This window comes from Euleptes europaea, chromosome 18 (assembly GCF_029931775.1).
Source record: "Euleptes europaea isolate rEulEur1 chromosome 18, rEulEur1.hap1, whole genome shotgun sequence".
NCBI lineage: Eukaryota > Metazoa > Chordata > Lepidosauria > Squamata > Sphaerodactylidae > Euleptes > Euleptes europaea.
Window position 1 is genome coordinate 33,850,686 of NC_079329.1, and position 18,596 is coordinate 33,869,281.

General features: G+C 48.5%; 1 protein-coding gene across 1 annotated transcript in view; it reads right to left on the bottom strand.

The window, feature by feature from the left end:
• Positions 1–3,363: 3,363 nt before the first annotated feature.
• The window catches only part of ATXN7L3 (ataxin 7 like 3), a 33,832-nt gene continuing 18,599 nt past the window's right edge, over positions 3,364–18,596 (bottom strand). Inside the window, exons 8-13 of the mRNA XM_056863366.1 lie at positions 17,171–17,202; positions 16,874–16,942; positions 11,710–11,753; positions 8,771–8,842; positions 6,539–6,672; positions 3,364–3,534 (exon numbers count right to left, since the gene is read on the bottom strand). Coding sequence (XP_056719344.1) covers positions 3,383–3,534; positions 6,539–6,672; positions 8,771–8,842; positions 11,710–11,753; positions 16,874–16,942; positions 17,171–17,202 — 503 coding nt within the window. The 3' untranslated portion in view covers positions 3,364–3,382. The remainder of the gene's footprint in view (positions 3,535–6,538; positions 6,673–8,770; positions 8,843–11,709; positions 11,754–16,873; positions 16,943–17,170; positions 17,203–18,596) is intronic.

Sequence of the window (18,596 nt, forward strand, 5' to 3'; positions counted from 1 at the left end):
GGACAGTAATCCACACCCAACATATGTACAGATTTCTCAAGATCGCTACTGTCCTCTCTTTACCTCCCTTTCTAATAATGCAACACCGAAGAGCAGAGTTACCCCTGTGATTAAGAAACAAACGAACTCTGAAGCTCAGATACTAAGCAGAGTTGCTTTTTATTTACAGGAGCATTCCACAGTCCATGGATGGGAAGAAAAATTAGATTGACAGGTGTGTTTTTTAAGCTACCTACCTACCTGTACAGGCTGAGATTACATATGCAAAACTGGAAAAATAATAATAAAAAAAGTCAAGAGACCCACAGTACATTACTTACTTCAATGATTTCTGCACGTGTTCAAAAATATATCACATGGGTGCAGTTTGTACATCAGCAACAAATTAAAAACGTCTCATGATCAGTCCACTCATGATAGAATAATACAGGGTTTTTCTTCAAGTGAAACAGGCCTACCATAAAAAATAAGGGTGCAAGTGCAGATCCAGAGCCCCAGCGGGCGTGTAGTCTGATCCTTTCTAAAAGAGCCCGGGTCCTTCCCTCCCAGTTCACCTTCAAAATGCCCCTAGTTGCGACACCTCCAAAGTCTTCTCTAACTTAATCCTAGTGGCTTCAGTTGCCAACATGGAGGTTAGAGGCAAAGATCTCAATTCTCCAAGCCCTTTGCGCTACTGGAGAACTCACGTCAAGACAGCTGGCAGCTTTGCACACAAAGCAGTGTGGTTCTTTGCTGTCAAGGAGGGAAGGATAACTGCTCCTGGTGCAAACCAAAATACATCTCATCTCCCCCCCCCCAAATTAACTTGCTCCAATTAATTCGCTTAAATACAATGAAGTTCTAAGAGAAGTCACATTGTCTGACAGAGTTTTGCATGGCTTACTTGGGCCAGGAATCATATTTTCATAAAATATTAAGAAGGAAAAGCACAAGGTTTTGGTTTTTTTGGCCAATGTTTTTGCAAGGGTAGCTCTGGGAAGAACACCCCCCCCACCCCCGGGGCCTTCAAATCCTGACTTTCTGCCTGAGACTCTTCAAGCCCCTGGAAACAACCCACAGCCAAGTGGGTAGGAAAGAGACAAGCACCCGTAACACCAGTGTTTGTTTGCTGGGTTGGGCACTCCCACCTATCCCAGTCACGTCTCCTGGCCCTCACCGGTGCTCTGCATCTCCTGCTCTCAGTAGGTGCAGGACAGCAGAACCTACCATAGACACGGCGAACACAAAAGACCAAGGCTTGGGACACCCAAAGATACTAAGACCACCAGAAAAAAGATATGAAGTACCATTATTGGGGAGGGGGCTCTCCGAATAAGCAAGCATGCAGTATGGTTGTTCTCCAAATGTGCTCCTTCTGCCTGCAGGCGTTGGGCACCATGTTTAAGTGACCTCCATACTTCCAAAATGTCCTGCACTCTAAGAACTGGCATCTTTGGGATGAGGCTTACATGCTAACTTTTCTACGTACAGGGAGAATTTAATTACATATCAAGGAGTCCTCAGCCACAGAATTTCCACTTCTGCAGCCAGAAGTGCAGGTCCGGAATCGTGGTGCCATATTTTCCTTAGGCTGCCTGCTGTGGCGCCAACTCAGGGAATTTGCTGGTGGCAAAGCGGGATCCTCAGCCAGATCTAAACAAGGCTCCCCCCCCCTGCTATGAGAAAGGAGTGGGAAGAGCCCAGGAGCCTCGGTCCAGTCAGCCACCACCATCTGCAGACGCTGGGTTCTTGGATATTCTGTGCCTGGTGCACAAGCTAGCCCACAGTTTAGTTAACTGTAAGGCATTCTCAAAGTATTAAAAAACAGTCCATTGCCCCACTGTGCAAGCCTGCTTAAACAGACCCGAGTGGGGAAAGCCTGATTTTGGACTCATCATCAAAGGGGTGGAGAGGAAACTGCAAGAAATTTCGCTTGTATATGCATTGCTCTTGCACAGCTTGATGGGCGGAGGTGACGAGGCCCTTCCTGTTTCAGGTTTGTTAAAACTGGGAGAGGGTGCAAAAAGAGGGATACACTGGGGGGGGGGGAGGATGACTAAAAACTGGCCAGGCTCCAGCAGCAGTTTCATTAAATTTCAAGCCTCCAGCTGCAGAAGTAGGACCACCAAGATTTATGGCACTAGGTCCTAAAAAAGGCAGATATTTGCAGAGGGAATAAAACCAGTCGGGAAGGAGGTTGTAAGGGTGGCATATGAAAGAGGGGAAAGAAATGACATCTTGCATTCACTGAGAGCTCACATCCCCCCGCCCTTTGGCTGTTAACAGTCCAGCAAGGTTTGCTCAGGCTCACTGAAAGAGTAATCAATGACAAAAGTCTATCGCTCAAAGTAGCAAAGAACTAACAGATGGGCCACAATCCAGCCATTCTGTCTGGTCCCCATGAACTTCTCCCTGGGAGATGTTAAATAGCGGAGCTGTGTAGCACTTTCGTTGTGTACAAAGCCTTATACTTGCGTGCAAGAGATTTACAGAGTAACACCTGCCATTGGCTCTCCATAGGTGGGCAAAAGTAGAAGGCGGGAAGCCAGCATCCGCCCTGGCTTCCCTACATGCACACAAAGGGAACTGGTCACATCCGTCCATCGCGTTGCTTTATACAAGACCCTGGAGATGAGGCCGAGTGGGATGCGGGTTGACGACGACAGTCACAATCCCACATCAAGCCCTCTGTTCCGGCCCTGCTCCACGTTTGTTTGGATTGTGCGGGGCTGCCGTAACAGATGCCACGAGGACAGGACACCCCTGCCAGGGGGCAGCGTAAACCGCCATCTACAAACCCCGCCTTTTGACAACGGAACACGGCAGAAGCCCAAAGAGAGGGCCAACTCTTGCGCCGTGCGGCTCGCTTGAGTCGAGGAGGAGGCAGACGGAGGGAGCGAGAAGAGCAGGAACAGGAAGGCGTTCCTTCCCCAAGCCAGGCCTGGAGAAACAAAAGGCCTCAAGGGAGACAAAAGAGAGCCCGCCACCCCCCACCCAGCCGTCCCTATGATGCCGCTGTGAATATAGTCATGATTGAATGTTCACCAACACAATAAATAGACACGTGCGGAAGGGGGTGGGGAGGGAACGGCCATGCCTCAGCCGGTGGAGGCACGGCCCATCTTCAAGGCCCCGCCTCAAACCATGCCCACCCCTTCCCCCCCAGAAGAAGTGGGTGTTCCCGGGCAATCCAGTGCTCGCATTCCACATCCGATGGACATGAAGGTGAGCTGTGCACGGCAGGAGGAAAGGGGAGACATGCGGCCACCTCTCTTCAGTTCATAAAAAAACCCCAGGCGTGTGAGAAGATGTAGTCTATCTCCCTTCCCCCGTACTGGGTCCAAAGGGTGCCGGGGCACATCCCCATAACCCCCTTTTTCCTGGCTGTCCCATTCTCAGTCATTCAGTTGATGTCATCATAGAGGCTGGGGGTAGGAGGGGCCAGGGGCTTCGGCTTCAGCTTCTTCTTGTTGGAGCTCATTCCAGGAGCGCCCCCAACCAGGCTCATGTGTGGCTTCTTCTTTTTGGTTTTCCGGGACTCTGAGTTGTTTGTACCTGCAGAGGGGGGAAAGAGACACAGGTAAAAGTCGGGGGCAGCTAAGCCTTTGCCCCCGGCTCCCAGCTGCTTGCCATATCAAAATTCCAGCCTGGCTTTCTTACGCTGCTGTCCCTGCCGCCGGCACCCCTGGTAACTGAACACGTGCAAAGTTCATCCCCTCGATGACTCTCAGCTGAGCAAGAGAGCCAGTGCAGTGATTAGACTAGGATCAGGGGTTCCAATCCCCTCTCTGCCACGATGCTCGCTGGGCGACCTCCAGTTAATCCACACTCTCACCCTCACTGGAATATTGTGGGGATAAAAATGGGGCAGTGTAGAGGAACCCCTTGAACGCAGGACAAAAATATCCTAGATAGGCAGGTTGAACCAACTGCCTTCACCGAAAAGCATTTGGTTTTAAGGGATAACAAAACTGGACCTAGTCTGTTACTTATTTTATTTGCTTAAAACATTTCTTTGCTGCCTTTCCACCCAATCCAGGGTCCCGTTTGGGCTGTGTCTTTGCATCTGCAGCTGGGACTCTGCACAGAAAGACGCAAGGAGAATGGGTACCGCAAGGCAACGCATCCTTGGTACTCTGCCTATGGGATCCAGGTGTGCACCTGCCCCTCCCCACCCCTTGAGATTTGTATTCTGAAAGTCCATTGGAGGAGGGAGAGTTTCATTGAAAAGAATCTGCTCTGAAGCTGTCCCTGCTATTGATATTTGATGCTGCTGTCTATGTCATTTTAAATTGTATGATTCTTAGGATTCTTTAAAAATTCTTTGCGAATAACTATCCTAGGTACTACATATTTTGCGAGGAATGAGTGCCCCAAATAAATGCACTGGCCTAGTCCCAACCGCAGATCAAGAAACATACGTACATCCATCGGTCAAGCATCTCAGTATTAGCCAGCACTCAAAAGACTCAGTCAACTAATGAGCGGTCTCTGTTCAAAACCAATGGCATGTGAGGACTCTGAACTGCCAAAGCGGTATCGCACATGCTGGTCATTCCTGTCCCAGAACTGGCACTCTCTCGCAACTACTGAGTCCCCCAAGTGCCCCCTGCACTTCACATGAAGTTCTACGTGCTGCTACCGGTTGATACTGGGGTCACTCTGTTTTCTTCTTCTAACTCCTGCCTCTGCTGCAACAGTGGATATCTGTCTGTTTTTATCCCTCTTTTGCTCCAATCGTCTTGGAGGGGCATACATAATTCTCCTTACCCTCACGTTGTCCTCACAACAACTCTATGACATTTGGAAGGCCGAGGGATGGTGACCTGGTGAGCTTTACTTCATTGGAGATCTGAATTCAGGACTCCCGGGTCCTAGTTGGACACACTAACCATGATCCACAGCGCTGGCTGTCTTTCCATTTTCGCTCATTGATTTAATCTGACAAGGAACTCCTGCTGCAGAGTCCTTGAACACGGCAAAGGAACACAGTAGACCAAACACTGAACATGAGTCAGCAGTGTGATACGGTAGCTAAAAAGGCAAATGTGATCTTGGGCTGCATCAATAGAAGTATAGTGTCCAGATCACGCAAAGTGATGGTATCGCTTTACTCTGCTCAGACTTCACCTAGAGTAATGTGTTCAGTTTTGGGCACAATTTTAAAAGGGTGTAGACAAGCTGGAACATGTCCAGAGGAGGGCTAGAAAGATGGTGAGGGGTCTGGAGACCAAGTCCTGTGAGGAAAGGTTGAAGGAGCTGAAGAGGAGAAGACTGAGAGGGGATATGATAACCATGTTCAAGTACTTGAAGGGCTGTCATATAGAAAATGGTGCCGAGTTGTTTTGTTGCCCCAGAAGGTCAGACCAGAACCAACGGGTTGAAATTAAATAAAAAGAGTTTCCGTCTAGATATTAGGAAGAATTTTCTAACAGTTCGAGCAGTTCCTCAGTGGAACAGGCTTCCTAGGGAGTTGGTAAAACCTTCTCTGGAGGTTTGTAAGCAGAGGCTAGATGGCCATCTCTCAGCAATGCTGATTCTATGACCTTAGGCAGATGATGATAGGGAGGGCACCTTGGCCATCTTCTGCTGCAGGAGGTTGGACTAGATGATCCTGGTGGTCCCTTCCAACTCTATGATTCTAGAGAGCATTCTTTGTTTGAATGGGATACCAACAAAACCTGGCCCATCCACGAACCTGCATAATCTCGAAGTGCACCTTACAACACACTGTATCATGAAGCCTTGCAGAGGAGTCAGTAGTGGTGGACAAAGCTCCTCAGGGACAGCTTCTGCTGTTACTGATCTCCCCTCTGATGAGCCCAGGACTTCCGGGGAAGACAATATCAAAGCCAATGACATAAAACAGGGATCCCCAACATGACGCCTGCGGGCACCATGATGCCCAGACACCTGTCCTGGTGCCTGCCAAGAAAGTAGGAGGAGCTGACTCCTGTTTGCAGATTAAATGCATCCATTTAAACAGGATTTCTGCTTGAAATGTCAAAGAGGTACTATTAGTGTTATATATAACCTCACTCCATGACGTTGAGAGGTTGGCTGCACCCGCTGCCCTGGGTCGGAATTCCACAAGTGCCCGCAGGCTCAAAAAGGTCGGAGACCTCTGGCCTAAAGACTCCCTCGGGCAATCTACATGGTGCAAGCAGGAAAATGGTATTGAGGAGACCAGGAAGTTTCCATTTTTCTCTAAGCCAAAACAAACAAACCTACCTTACCAAGTCAGAGGCCACAAAGTCAGCCTTGAAAGCATGGGGGGGGGGGGAGAGAGTAGCCAGCACCCCACAGAACTGGGTGTGGGAAGGAGTAGGGGAGTGATGGGGAAAGGCAGGAATTTCCAGTGGCTTTCAGCATCTTGCATTGAATACTGCAAAATAAGCACGCATGCGAGGGAGCTGTTCAGCCTTGAATAGGTGGCAGAATGATGGTTATCCTGGAGCGCTGTTTTAAGACATGGACTACCCCCAACCCTGGCTCCTGACAACGGCTTCCGACATCACCATTTACACTTGGATCCACCAACACGCCAACATATTCTTACTTGCTTTCGATGAGGCAGAGTCGGAGGGTGAGATGTCTGAAGACCCGTCCCACTGCAATCGGCTCATGAGGGCCTGGCTCTCTGCCACGTCAAAGCTGTCGTTCTCCATACTTCCTTCCGTCTCAGGAAGTGAGCTAGGAAAAGGGGCAGTTGTGTGAGAGGAGCTGAAGCATCCAGGTGGCCCCGCCCACGAGGAGTGCAGATGTCCCCCCACCTCTGAGGCAAAATGGGGCCAAAAGCTGGCACAATCACAATTTGCTAACCCCTCCTTCACCCTTTCTCCCCACCGAACTACTTTGCTTGTCTTTAAAAAAAAAAAGGATTTTGCTACACTTTGCATAATATTCAGTGACAAAGCTAACAAGATTACTTTGTGGACTCACTCGCCACTCGTATTAAAATAGATTTTTCTGTGGACACAACTGTAGGATTGTGGAAATGACTACCACGTGATACGGCCATGGATACTAGCTTACATGACTATTTCCCCTTTTTTAAAACAAAAAGCACTAGACAGATAATCTTAAAGTGGCTGTAAACAGAGATAACTACATGGAACCTTTAGATCAGGATCTACAACCTGTTGCTCAGTACAGAATCCATTTGAAATGGCTGTTTCAAAAAAGAAAATGAAATCCTTAAGTTACGGTACATTGGAAGGATAGGTTGGATGGTAGAACCACCATTCTGCGAAGGGAATGGCAGATATTTTTACAGGACTAAATGGCTTCTTAGAGATGTTTTACACACAAAAAAAAGAAAGAAATGATAGCGGTGGGAAGCTGCCAGTAATCAAAGAATGAACCATGTGCAGATTTATTCCAGCATACTAGGACAATCTCACAGGGTGCTCTCTGTGTATATTTATTACTTATCATGAGACCACGTAAGTGTTGTTTCCTAATAAAGGACTCATAACAACCAGTGTTTGAGTTGCAGAAACTTTACAGATTCTCAGTCAATATGTAAACTATCAGCAATGTCAATGGTATGTTCTACTGTCTCTCATTGCTTGCTCTGAATTTCGATATAGTTTGGCTCTTTAATTGTAAAAGGTTTGCAGACCCCTGCTCCTGATGTTGTTTTTTCTGCAGTCAAGTCACATCTAACTTATGGCAACCCCTGATGGGGTTTTCAAGGCAAGAGACGTTCGGAGGTGGTTTTCCATTGCCTGCCTCCACGTCTCAACCCTGGTATTCCTTGGAGGTCTCCCATCCAAATACTTGCCAGGGTCAACCCTGCTTAGCTTCTGAGATCTGACGAGGTCAGGCTAGCTGGGGCTGTCCAGTCAGGGTGCTCCAGATGCTTTCAGCCTAGGAAAAAGCCCCCCACCTCCATGCTCTGCTTATGAGTGCACAGGAGCACCTGGCTGCTTGCTTTTGGGCAAGGAATCCAGGTCCGGCTGAGCAGCACCAATTCTCATGTTCTTATCCCTAACGCTCTTCAGGCACCTGCCCAACCTGAAATCAGGACGTCCACCTATAGATATTGCTGTGAGGCCACGGAGGCACGGAATGTAGCTACCTGAAAAATCTCAGCACTCACTACAATAGTCAAAAGCTATTTGTAGTCATAAGGACTAGAAGCTGACTACAAATAGATGCTTAGAGGCAAGTAAGATCCTGCTGAAGTTTCAAAAGGTAGAACGGGGAGAGCAGAATAAACCTTCCAGAGAATAACTCTTTAGCCCTCCCTCAGGAGCAAATTATGCAAAATAAAGGGAATTGCAGCCAGCTGCCCAATTTCTCTTATTTATACCAGTTCCAAAAGAGCGCCTGTATGCAAATGAGCATTTGGGCATAACTTGATTATAACTTTCAGCGTATCTTCAAAGCGGCCATTAAGTAATAAACTGCGGATAGAGTAACAGCCTTATCATTACCAGATTGCAGATAGATTAAATGGTAGTTGTGAGATCATACAAGAAACTGTGAAATCTGAATAAAAAATGGGAATGTGCTTCTGTCTCTGCCTTTCCACGGGCAGACCCTCTGTTCAACTGGGGTATTCAAAAATCTGCCAATTAATTCATTGAGGCATCATGTCAAGCCTTATTTCTACAAGCTGCAGAATTCCAGCTTTTGTTGGTGCAGAAATTTTACATTTTTAAAAAAAGCACAGCTCTGCTGTTAAGAGTCCTTCCACCTGAACTTAGTATTAAAGTATACGAAATATTTTTGGGGGGGTTGGTCCCACTTCACATCCGCCCTGCCTCCATCCCATCACACTTACGCAGAGGGTCCCAGGAGGTAGACCCTGACTGACCTCCGCTGTTCATCCGTGTGCTGGGGGCAGCGCAGAGACCTGCAGGAAACGGACACGCAGGGCAAGGTCAGCGGCTGGGGACGGGCACATTTCCTGTCCCACCCCCAGCGCCAGATGGTGAGTGCTAGAGCGTGCAGTCAGGAGCACCCCAAGAAAAGACAGGCACCCTGACCCTGTAAAATCCCCCCAAAACCACACCTATGCTGCTGCAGTACAACAACTGGAACTAGGCGTGCAATTCAGTAGCCTCAGTAGCTCCATTTTTCTTTTTTTCTTTTTCAGAGCAAGCTGCAACGCCTCATGGCTGCAAAATTATGCTTGCCAGCATGGGAGGCGACACTGCAGAAGCTGGAGGGAGAATTTCACTCCTCAGGGCACACAGGGTTTCAGTGACTGCTCATGAGCAGGAGACACAGAACAAATCCAGGCAGTTGAGCTTCATTTGCAGAATGTATACAGGCTACAGCGGGGGGCCCTACATGGCGCTCGTGGGCCCCATGGTGCCCACTGACACCTTTTCTGGTGCCTGCCAGCGGTTTTTAGGAAGTGGGGGGGGGAGGTGGGGCTTTTGTGCAGCAAGGCTTCTGATTGGCTGTGCAGATTTTTAAAAATGTTGCTTTGGCAGCAGCTGCCACCATAACACAAGGATGTGCACTGTGTTACTGAAGTTAAACTGTGGCAATAATTTTGCGGCTGGCTCTGCCTCCTGTGGCAACCATTTTATTGCTGTGCCCACCACGTCAGAATTCCAGATGTGCCCTCAGGCTCAAAAAGGTTGGGGACCCCTGGGAATGATTCTTTTCTCTTGCAAGCACTAACCATGGCACAACATGCTGTCTGTACCAACATTAAGCAGAGTTTGCAAGCCAATTGCTGACATCAACCGTGGTTAGCATCAGTGCAAATGTAATGGTACAATCATGGTTAAGGGCTGGCATAGATTAAGAGGTCAGCAAAGTTACATCAGGGTTGCTTGAACAATTATACACAATTTAACTCCCTTAACTGAGTGCCCAAACCCAAGAGCTACTGGGCAGTTGCTTAGAAATGTAGGCAGATGGCACTCCTAGCCGTGACATGAAGACGTTGTAGCCTCTGACACCTTCCAAAGCCCGATGTTACCACCCTTCCACAGCCACTCAACACTCTGTGGGAAATGGAGAAGCGGCAATCCTCACACAAGCAGCTCTGAAGCACTTTCTGTGCACCCTCTCACAGTCTAAGTCTGCTCTTCTGTTTCTGCAAAGGTTTGGCTTTTTATGTTTACAGGAAACATGGATGCAGGAGTTAGGCTCTCCAATCCTCCAGGGTTATCGCGCCTTTGCTGTACCAGCCGTTAAAACATGTGCAAAAGGTCAAGGAAGCAGGGGTTTGGTAACGTTTGTTTCAGTTTACTTAAATGTAGATGTCCAGCTATTGGAAAGTGGGTCCCAGGACCACATACAGGTTCTACTGATTCAAGGCCTAAGTCTGCTGCAAGGGAATGGTTAAAAAGCAGGCCTTGGGAACTGCTACAGGTCTGGCTGTCTGTGAGCAGATAAGGCCCTCCTCCAAACAAACAGGCAGGGAGAATTTTGTTATGTTAACAAAGGTATTTCTCTTTTACAGGAACAAGACCTCGGTCACAATGGAAGGTAGCAAAAAAAAAAAAAAAAGATTTGCAAGCGATATTTTTTGGGGATGGTCTTATCTGCAAGGTTAATGAGATGGGGGGATTTTTCTTTCCCCTTATTTTTCTGTACCAACTCTAACATAAGAAAGGCCATGCTGGATCAGACCAAGAGCCATCAAATCCAGCAGTCTGTTCACACAGTGTCCAACCAGGGGCCTCTAGGAAGCCTACAAACAAGATGACTGCAGCAGCATCCTGCCTGTGTTCCACAGCACCTATTAGAATAGGCATGCTCCTCTGATCCTGGAGATAATAGGTATGCATCATAACTAATATCCATTTTGACTAGTAGCCATGGATAGCCCTGTCCTCCATGAACATGTCCACTCCCCTCTTAAAGCCTTCCAAGTTGACAGCCATCACCACATCCTGGGGCAGGGAGTTCCACAATTTAACTATGAGTCTTTTGCAATTCAGTTCACTGTTAGCAGTTGAAGAGACTCGCCCAGGTGGTGGTGTGTGTAAAGTGCTGTCAAGTTGCAGCTGACTTATGGCGATCCCATTTCAAGGCAGAGACTAACAGCTTTGCCATTACCTTCCTCTGCTTTCTTCTGCATAGTGATCCTGGTGTACCTTGGTGGTGTCTCATCCACATACTTACCAGGGCCAATCTTGCTTAGCTTCCGAGACCTGGTTAGCCTGGGCCATCCAGGTCAGGGCACACCCAGGAGGTGGGCAGTTTGGGAATTCCAAGCCCCTGCCCCCCTTCTGAAACTTCCAATTGATTTTTTTTGCATTGAACATTAATTCTATTAGATGGAGGAAGTTATTTTCAAACAATCTGGATTCTCACCCAGCCACCTCCGAAGTGGGGTGATTGTGAATATTTCTTACTCCACACACACACACACCCTGGGCCTGGCAACCATTAACACTGGCAAAGGAATAGGAGGGGAGGAAATGGGGAAGAGCTGGCTAGCTAGCTGGCTAGCAGCAGCTACCAAATATCTAGCTGAGGCTTCTGCTCCACCATTATTTAAGGCCTGGGTGTGCTCAAAGACTTGAACCAAAGGGCTCTTGTCCTTCATGTCGCAGCCTTGGGCTGCCAGGAAGCTCAGTCAGGAGACACAGGAAGACCTGCCTTGTACTCAGATGCCTCCCCCTTTCTCTTGTTGATTTCTATTGAACTTTCTCTTTTATATTGTCAGCCACTTTTGGTCCCCACTGGAAGAAGCAAGATACAAATAGCTAAATAAAGAGGTCGGTGGATCCAAGGAAGGGGCTTTGTGCTCACCGTGTGCACATCTTCTTGGTGTGTTCAGAGATCACCCCGCATTCCTAGAGGGGAAAAAAACCCAGATATCATGAAGTATACAAGTGAAAGGAAACATCCATCAAATGTTCCAGGAACTCTATGGTGCAACAGTAGACTAACTTCTTGCAGCCAATACGATAACTCAACTTATGAGGAGTTTAATATTAAGACATTCCTGTGAGCCCCAAAGTACTCACCCAGAGAGGAAGCTGGCTGCAGCATCTCTGCATGAGTCTCTACTCTGGCCTTGCCTCCTTCCTGCCAGCCTCTGCTAGACTGCTCCATTGGAGCAACCGCCCCCAGTTGATAGACGAAGCAGAATTATCAAACCATGGAGGATGCCTGTTGCACCCCTAACGTGAGTCACTACACCAAGCAAGTCTCCTTCCACTCAAGCAGCATGCCCCACTCAACCCCCACAGGTGAGCCCCCCCATGTTTCTAATTCTTGTTACTACGCACTCTGAAAATAAATCTGGCTGGGTGCAGCAGAGAAGCCTACCTCTGATTTATGTTCATTTTTTTAAAATCAGGAAACCTGGGTGAAGAGATTCAACAGCAAACAAAGTCCCAAGAAGAAGCTCCCTCAGCAGCCAGGCAGGAATGGGGGAAGTGGTAGAAGGGAATAATCCTGTCACTAGGGATATGGCGACACGCAAGCCAATATGGCTGATCCAGAAACAAGCAGAAGCTTTACAACAGGGGTCCCCCACCTTTTTGAGCCTGCGGGCACATCTGGAATTCCGACACAGCGGGGTGGGTGCAGCAACAAAATGGCTAACCAAGGCATGGCTGCGAACCATTCGTTATTGGCTTAAACTGGTTTTTAGAACAGAGTGTGTTTCTCTGATGTCTCAGCTGCTAAAAGAACTTCATAATACCTCCTGGGATTGTCTAATTCTGTCCAAAATAAGATCTGGCGTCTCTGTGGAAGACCTGGCTTTAACTACTGAGGCCCATATTTTTAAAATTGTTAAACAGCGTTTCTTGGATATGGAGCGTCAGAAGTTACTCCCCATTCAACCCTTGGTCTGCTCTCCAGCAATGTTGGGTCTCAAGAATTTAACCGACAATATTCCCCATTATTTTCATACTCTGGACATCCCACCCCTCCGCAGAGCCTTCTCTCTCGCTAGGGTTAATGCCTTTCCTTCAAGGATGCTATATGGAAGGTATCAACAAATACCAATCCAGGAAAGGATTTGTCCCTGTGATACCTATTCCCTGGACTCAATTGATCATATTCTGTTTGTCTGCCCTCTATACGAAACACCCCATGGGAAATGGTTAAAAAATTGACTTCTTTCCAAATATCACCTACCTACCCAAGTAAAACGTCAATTTTTATTGAATGAGTCCGATCCGGAGGTTACTGTAGATGTTGCCAATTTTCTAGTGGATGTGATGAAAGTCCAAAAAGCCCAAAGTTTGTAATTTCTATTATTGGAATTTACTGGCCTATGTTTTTATCTTAATGACTGCATATTTTATTAACCTTCTGTAACAATTGTAATATTACTTATGCCATTAAAGGTTTTTAAGTTAAGTAAGTTAACAAAATGGCTGCTGCAAAATGGCTGCCCCAGCTTACCTTCAGTCACACAGTAAAGATCCTTGTGCTGTGGTGGCAGCTGCTGCCGAAGATACTTTAAAAAATAAAATCTGCACAGCCAATCAAATCTCCCATAGGCAGCCAGAAGCCTTGCTGGGCAAAAGGCCTTCCCGGCCCCACCCACCTCCTAAGAACACTTGGTGGGTGCCAGAAAAGGTTTCGGTGAGCACCTATGGACACCACGTTGGGGAACCCTGCTTCACAAGTTCTGGAGATAAAGAGGGCACTGTCTGGTCCCACAAAACCTATCTGGCTCCATTCAGGAGGTTGACCAGATGCACAGAATCATATAATCATAGAGTTGGAAGGGACCACCAGGGTCATCTAGTCCAACCCCCTGCAGAGTGCAGGAAATTCACAACTACCTCCCCCACCCCCCCCAGTGAACCCTATTCCATGCCCAGAAGATGGTCAAGGTGCAGTATTCCTTCTCAAGGCAACTCTTCTCTCCAACCCCAAAGAGAAATTAATTGAAGTGTTTACATCCCACCTTCCCTAGTGCTCAAGGTGGCTGACGCACACAGTTAAACACGTGGCAAGATAAAGACAACTGGGCCAAGGACCTCCTGCCGGCCCGATGCCTCTTCCCAGCGCAAAGAGCAAGAAAACCTCAAGGGACACGGAGAGAAGAGACTAGAAAGCCAATTTTATTTAGGTCAGTAAACAATGCTATCGCTGGAGCATCGGCACATGTTTGCGTGCAGCCGGGCACGCGCACCTTCAGCATCCAATTTGTGCCTCCAGCCAGAGCACTCTGATTGGCTGTGGCTCGAAACGTATTCCAACAAAGCCTGGCTCGAGGCGCTGCCGCCTCCCCCGCTATTCTTTTGTTGCAAGCAGCCCCCGCCCCCCTACTGGAGCCAAATACACAGTCAGCCGGCAACACACACAGCCTGTGAACTCTAAATATCCTTTGGCTGCACGTGGCTGATGGGCTCTGCTCCCAGGTAACTGCCATGTCAAAGCTTCCTGGGTTTGCTTGTTTCTCCTCCCAGATAGGTGCTTTAAGTAACACGGCAAACCTATCAGATAACCACAAATGAATCATAGAATTAAAAGGGACCACCAGGGTCATCTAGTCCAACCCCCTGCACAAGGCAGGAAATTCACAACTACCTCCCCCAATGCACATACACCACCAGTGACATATACATGCCCAGAAGATGGCCAAGATGCCCTTCCTCTCATGATCTGCCTAAGGACATAGAATCAGCATTGCTGACAGATGGCCGTCTAGCCCCTGCTTAAAAACCTCCAGGGAAGGAGATCTCACCACCTCTCGAGGAAGCCTGTTCCACTGAGGAACAGCTCTAACTGTTAGAAAATTCTTCCTAATGTCTAGACGGAAACTCTTGTGATTTAATTTAAACCCGTTTGTTCTGGTCCGACCTTCTGGGGCAACAAAGGATTAAATGGATCAAAAACTAATTCAGAGTTGAAGGCCATACAACTTAGCCCAACTCCTCTGGAAAGAGTTAACTCTTCCTCGCAGTGGCACTGGAGCATTAACAAGAAGGGTGATGCCTCGGCACACTGAGGAAGGCCGGTCTACAATACAGGGACCACGGCAGAAAATGCTCTGGTTCAGGCAGGGGAGGAGGAGATCTGCTTAAATGTTGGCACCTGGAGCAGGCCTTGAACTGAGAAATAGGGCTGCCATACTGGCGCACACTGGGATACAAGTCTAGGTCTTGCAGAGATGAGCGTCCTGGGCCTTGAAGGGCCTTAACAGGTAAGAACTGCACACAGAATCGGCCGCAGTTGTCATTTGATGGAACTGCTTTGATTTTACAGGGCAGCCAAATATCCAGGTAGACTTAAACGAGTCGGAATTCTATAACCAGTGAACAATTTTGATTAAACAATGAAAAAAAGGGGGAGGGACAAATTAAACTCAACCAAAACGCTGAATCCAAACCAAAAGGGTTGAGCTGAAGAACGTTAAAATTTCAAATATATTCATTTTAATATGGTGCACAGTAAAGTTAAAAACACAGGGCCTATATAGTAGGCTGCTAATTCACAAGAAATAAATACATAAAACACATACACAGTTGATGTATAACCATATAGTGACCAAAGTAGGGCCTCCAGTCCTAGTTTGGTCCTACTTTGGTCACTGTACGGTTATACATCAACTGTGTATGTGTTTTATGTATTTATTTCTTGTGAATTAGCAGCCTACTATATAGGCCCTGTGTTTTTAACTTTACTGTGCACCATATTAAAATGTATATATTTGAATTTTTAACGTTCTTCAGCGCAACCCTTTTGGTTTGGATTCAATATTGGTTAAAGCCATCCAGTATGGTGAAGGGATGAGGATGTCGGACTAGGATCTGGGAGAGAGATTGAAATCCCCACTCCTGCCACGGAAGCTTGCTGCGTGACCTTGGGCCAGTCACACACACTCATGGATGCACGAAGCTGCCTTACAGTGAATCAGACCCTTGGTCCATCAAGGTTGGTTACCATCTACTTGACCGGCCGCAGCTCTCCAAGATCTCAGGCAGAGTTCCTTCACATCACCGACTACCTGGCCTTTTCAACTGGAGATGCTGGGAACTGAACTCAGGACCTTCAGCATGCCAAGCAGATTCTCTACCACTGAGCCATGGCCTCTCAGCCTAACCTACCTTGCAGGGTTGTTGTGAGAACAAAATGGAGATTGATGTAAACTGTTCCCCACCCCCACCAGGGAGAAAGGTGGAGAATAAATGAGGTAAACAAATAAACCAACCATGTGGGCTTTGCCCTCGAGTCGACTGACTTTTAGAAGTCACTTCACTGGGATAAATTCATTGGGGTGTTTCAAGGCAGGTTCAGTATGGTGTGGTGGTTAAGAGTGGTGGTTTGGAGCGGTGGACTCTGATCTGGAGAACCAGGTTTGATTCCCCACTCCTCCACATAAAGCCAGCTGGGTGACCTTGGGCAAGTCACAGCTCTTAAGAGCTCTCTCAGCCCCAACTACTTCACAGGGTGTCTGTTGTGGGGAGGGGAAGGTGATTGTAAGCCAGTTTGAATCTCCCTTAAGTGGTAGAGAAAGTCGGCATATAAACACCAACTCTTCTTCTTCTCCTTCCAGGTTTTGGGGGGCAGGCAGGAGGACATTGGGGCCCTCTTCGCCTGCCACCCTCCCTCCCTTATGCTCCCCCACCCACCCATTCAGGCCATCTTTCACAAGCCCTCCTGCAGCCCGCTTGCACATCTGCGCTCCTGGCTCCACACACCTCCCACACCACCAGGGGATGGGTGTGTGGACACGTGTGGAGGGGTGACAGCATGTGGGCCTGCTGTTTGTGTTCCTTCCTTGGTAGGAGAAAGGCGAGTGGGCAGCAAGCAGGGGAAGCGCACGAGCGAGTGAGCAGGTGGTCCGGAACAGGAGCACTAGGGGGCCCTGGAAGCCCTGGTGGCTGCCCCGACGGTTGGAGCGTTTTTCAATGAAGCCACCGGTTACAAACAGTTGGTGTTTGTGGTAGGAGACGGTCGAGCACAGTGGCAGACAGAAGGAAACTGGGTGCAAAATACTCACCGTCGTGAGCAGCGTGCGGAGCTCCTCGGGGCCCAGGGTTTCATAATTAACTCCAGCAGAGTTGTTGTACTACAGAGCAGAAAACACACAGAGAGAGATACTTTAGGGTGTACATCAAGGACAGCGATTGCCCTTTGAAGAGCCGCCACCAAGCACCAGACTGGCCATGTGTTCCTGGCCCTTGAAATTCTGCTTAGACCCCCGGTTGCGCATGTGCAGCTATGAAAATCAGCGCAGGTGATCGGAGGACTCCAGGAGCCACGAGAAGAGGAAGCCACGGTCCTGCGCTCAACTCACCTTAAACGGGTCCAAGTTCCCACTCAGCTCCCCTAAGATGTGTGTGTGGGGGGGAGAGAGACAAAGAAGAAGCGAGTCAGAAACACTAGACATAGACCCCCTCCTACCACCAGCTTCATGCCCAAATCCACAAACCAGGAAAACCAGAACCCAGGACGTGTATTTACTCTCAAAGGTGACCCTGCTTATTTCCCATACGGCCATTTGTCTGCCAAACAACCAACAAGCCCACCCCCAAATCCTGCACCGGGAAAAGCTGAATGTTGTGCAGGTGCACATGGATCATGTCCAATGCAGTCAAAAAATACCCCTTGTTTCCAGAGCAGCATTGAACGATTTGCTAACGTTGCCAGCACAACAGGAAAGACCAGCACCAGCGGGAATATGAGGGGCAGAGAGGTCAGGGAGCTGAATACGACCCGAGGTGAGGTGCATCTAAGCGGGGCTCCCCTGACATCTCCCTTTCGGTGATCAGTGCAGCAACGAGCAGGTAGGGGGTCCATGAGTGGCCCTGCACCGTCCGAGTGCCCCAGTGCAATTCATGACCTCTGCTTTCTTCCCGCATTAGTAAGGTTGCCAACCTCCAGGTACTAGCTAGAGATCTCCTGCTATTACAACTGATCTCCAGCCGATAAGAGATCAGTTCACCTGGAGAAAATGGACGCTTTGGCGATTGGACACTATGGCATTGAAGTCTCTCTCGTCCCCAAACCCCGCCCTCCTCAGGCTCCACCCCAAAAACCTCCTGACGGTGGCGAAGAGGGACCTGGCAACCCTAACTGCTCTGTGCCCAGCAGTCCTCCCTACTCCAAAGAGCGAGCCATGGGCCACACAACCACCTCTGACAACAGCCATATCCCAGGCCCAGGAGCCCGTGCTGCACCCAGCCAAATAATGTTCAGGGGGTCTACTTCAACCTCATCCAACTAAACCTACCTGCACTTGGCCTTCCTGACCCACCCTTAATCCAACTGATGAACCTTCCAGCTTTCTGAACACAGCACATCCTGGCCACGTTGCTCACTCCAGGCTTACACACTTCCTAGGCCCCGACTGCCTCATTTATAAGCTAAAGCTGCGACTCATCACAGACTGATCAAAAAGGTGGGGGTGCACCCCCCAAAGAGCATTTCAGTCTACTAATGACAACTTGTTAGTGGTCCCCACTCCAAGGGGTGTGCGGCTGTCTTTACAAGGGCCAAGGCTTTTTCGGCCCTGGCCTTGCCGAACTCCCTCCCTAGTGACATCAGGGCCCTGCAGGACCTTAAAGAGTTCCACAGGGTTGGTAAGATGGAGTTATTCCACCAGGACTATAATTGAGGGTAGCCGCAAGCTGTCATAAGAATGTAAGAAAAGCCCTGCTGGATCAAACCAGGGCCCATCAAGTCCAGCATTCTGTTCACACAGTGGCCAACCAGGAGCCTCT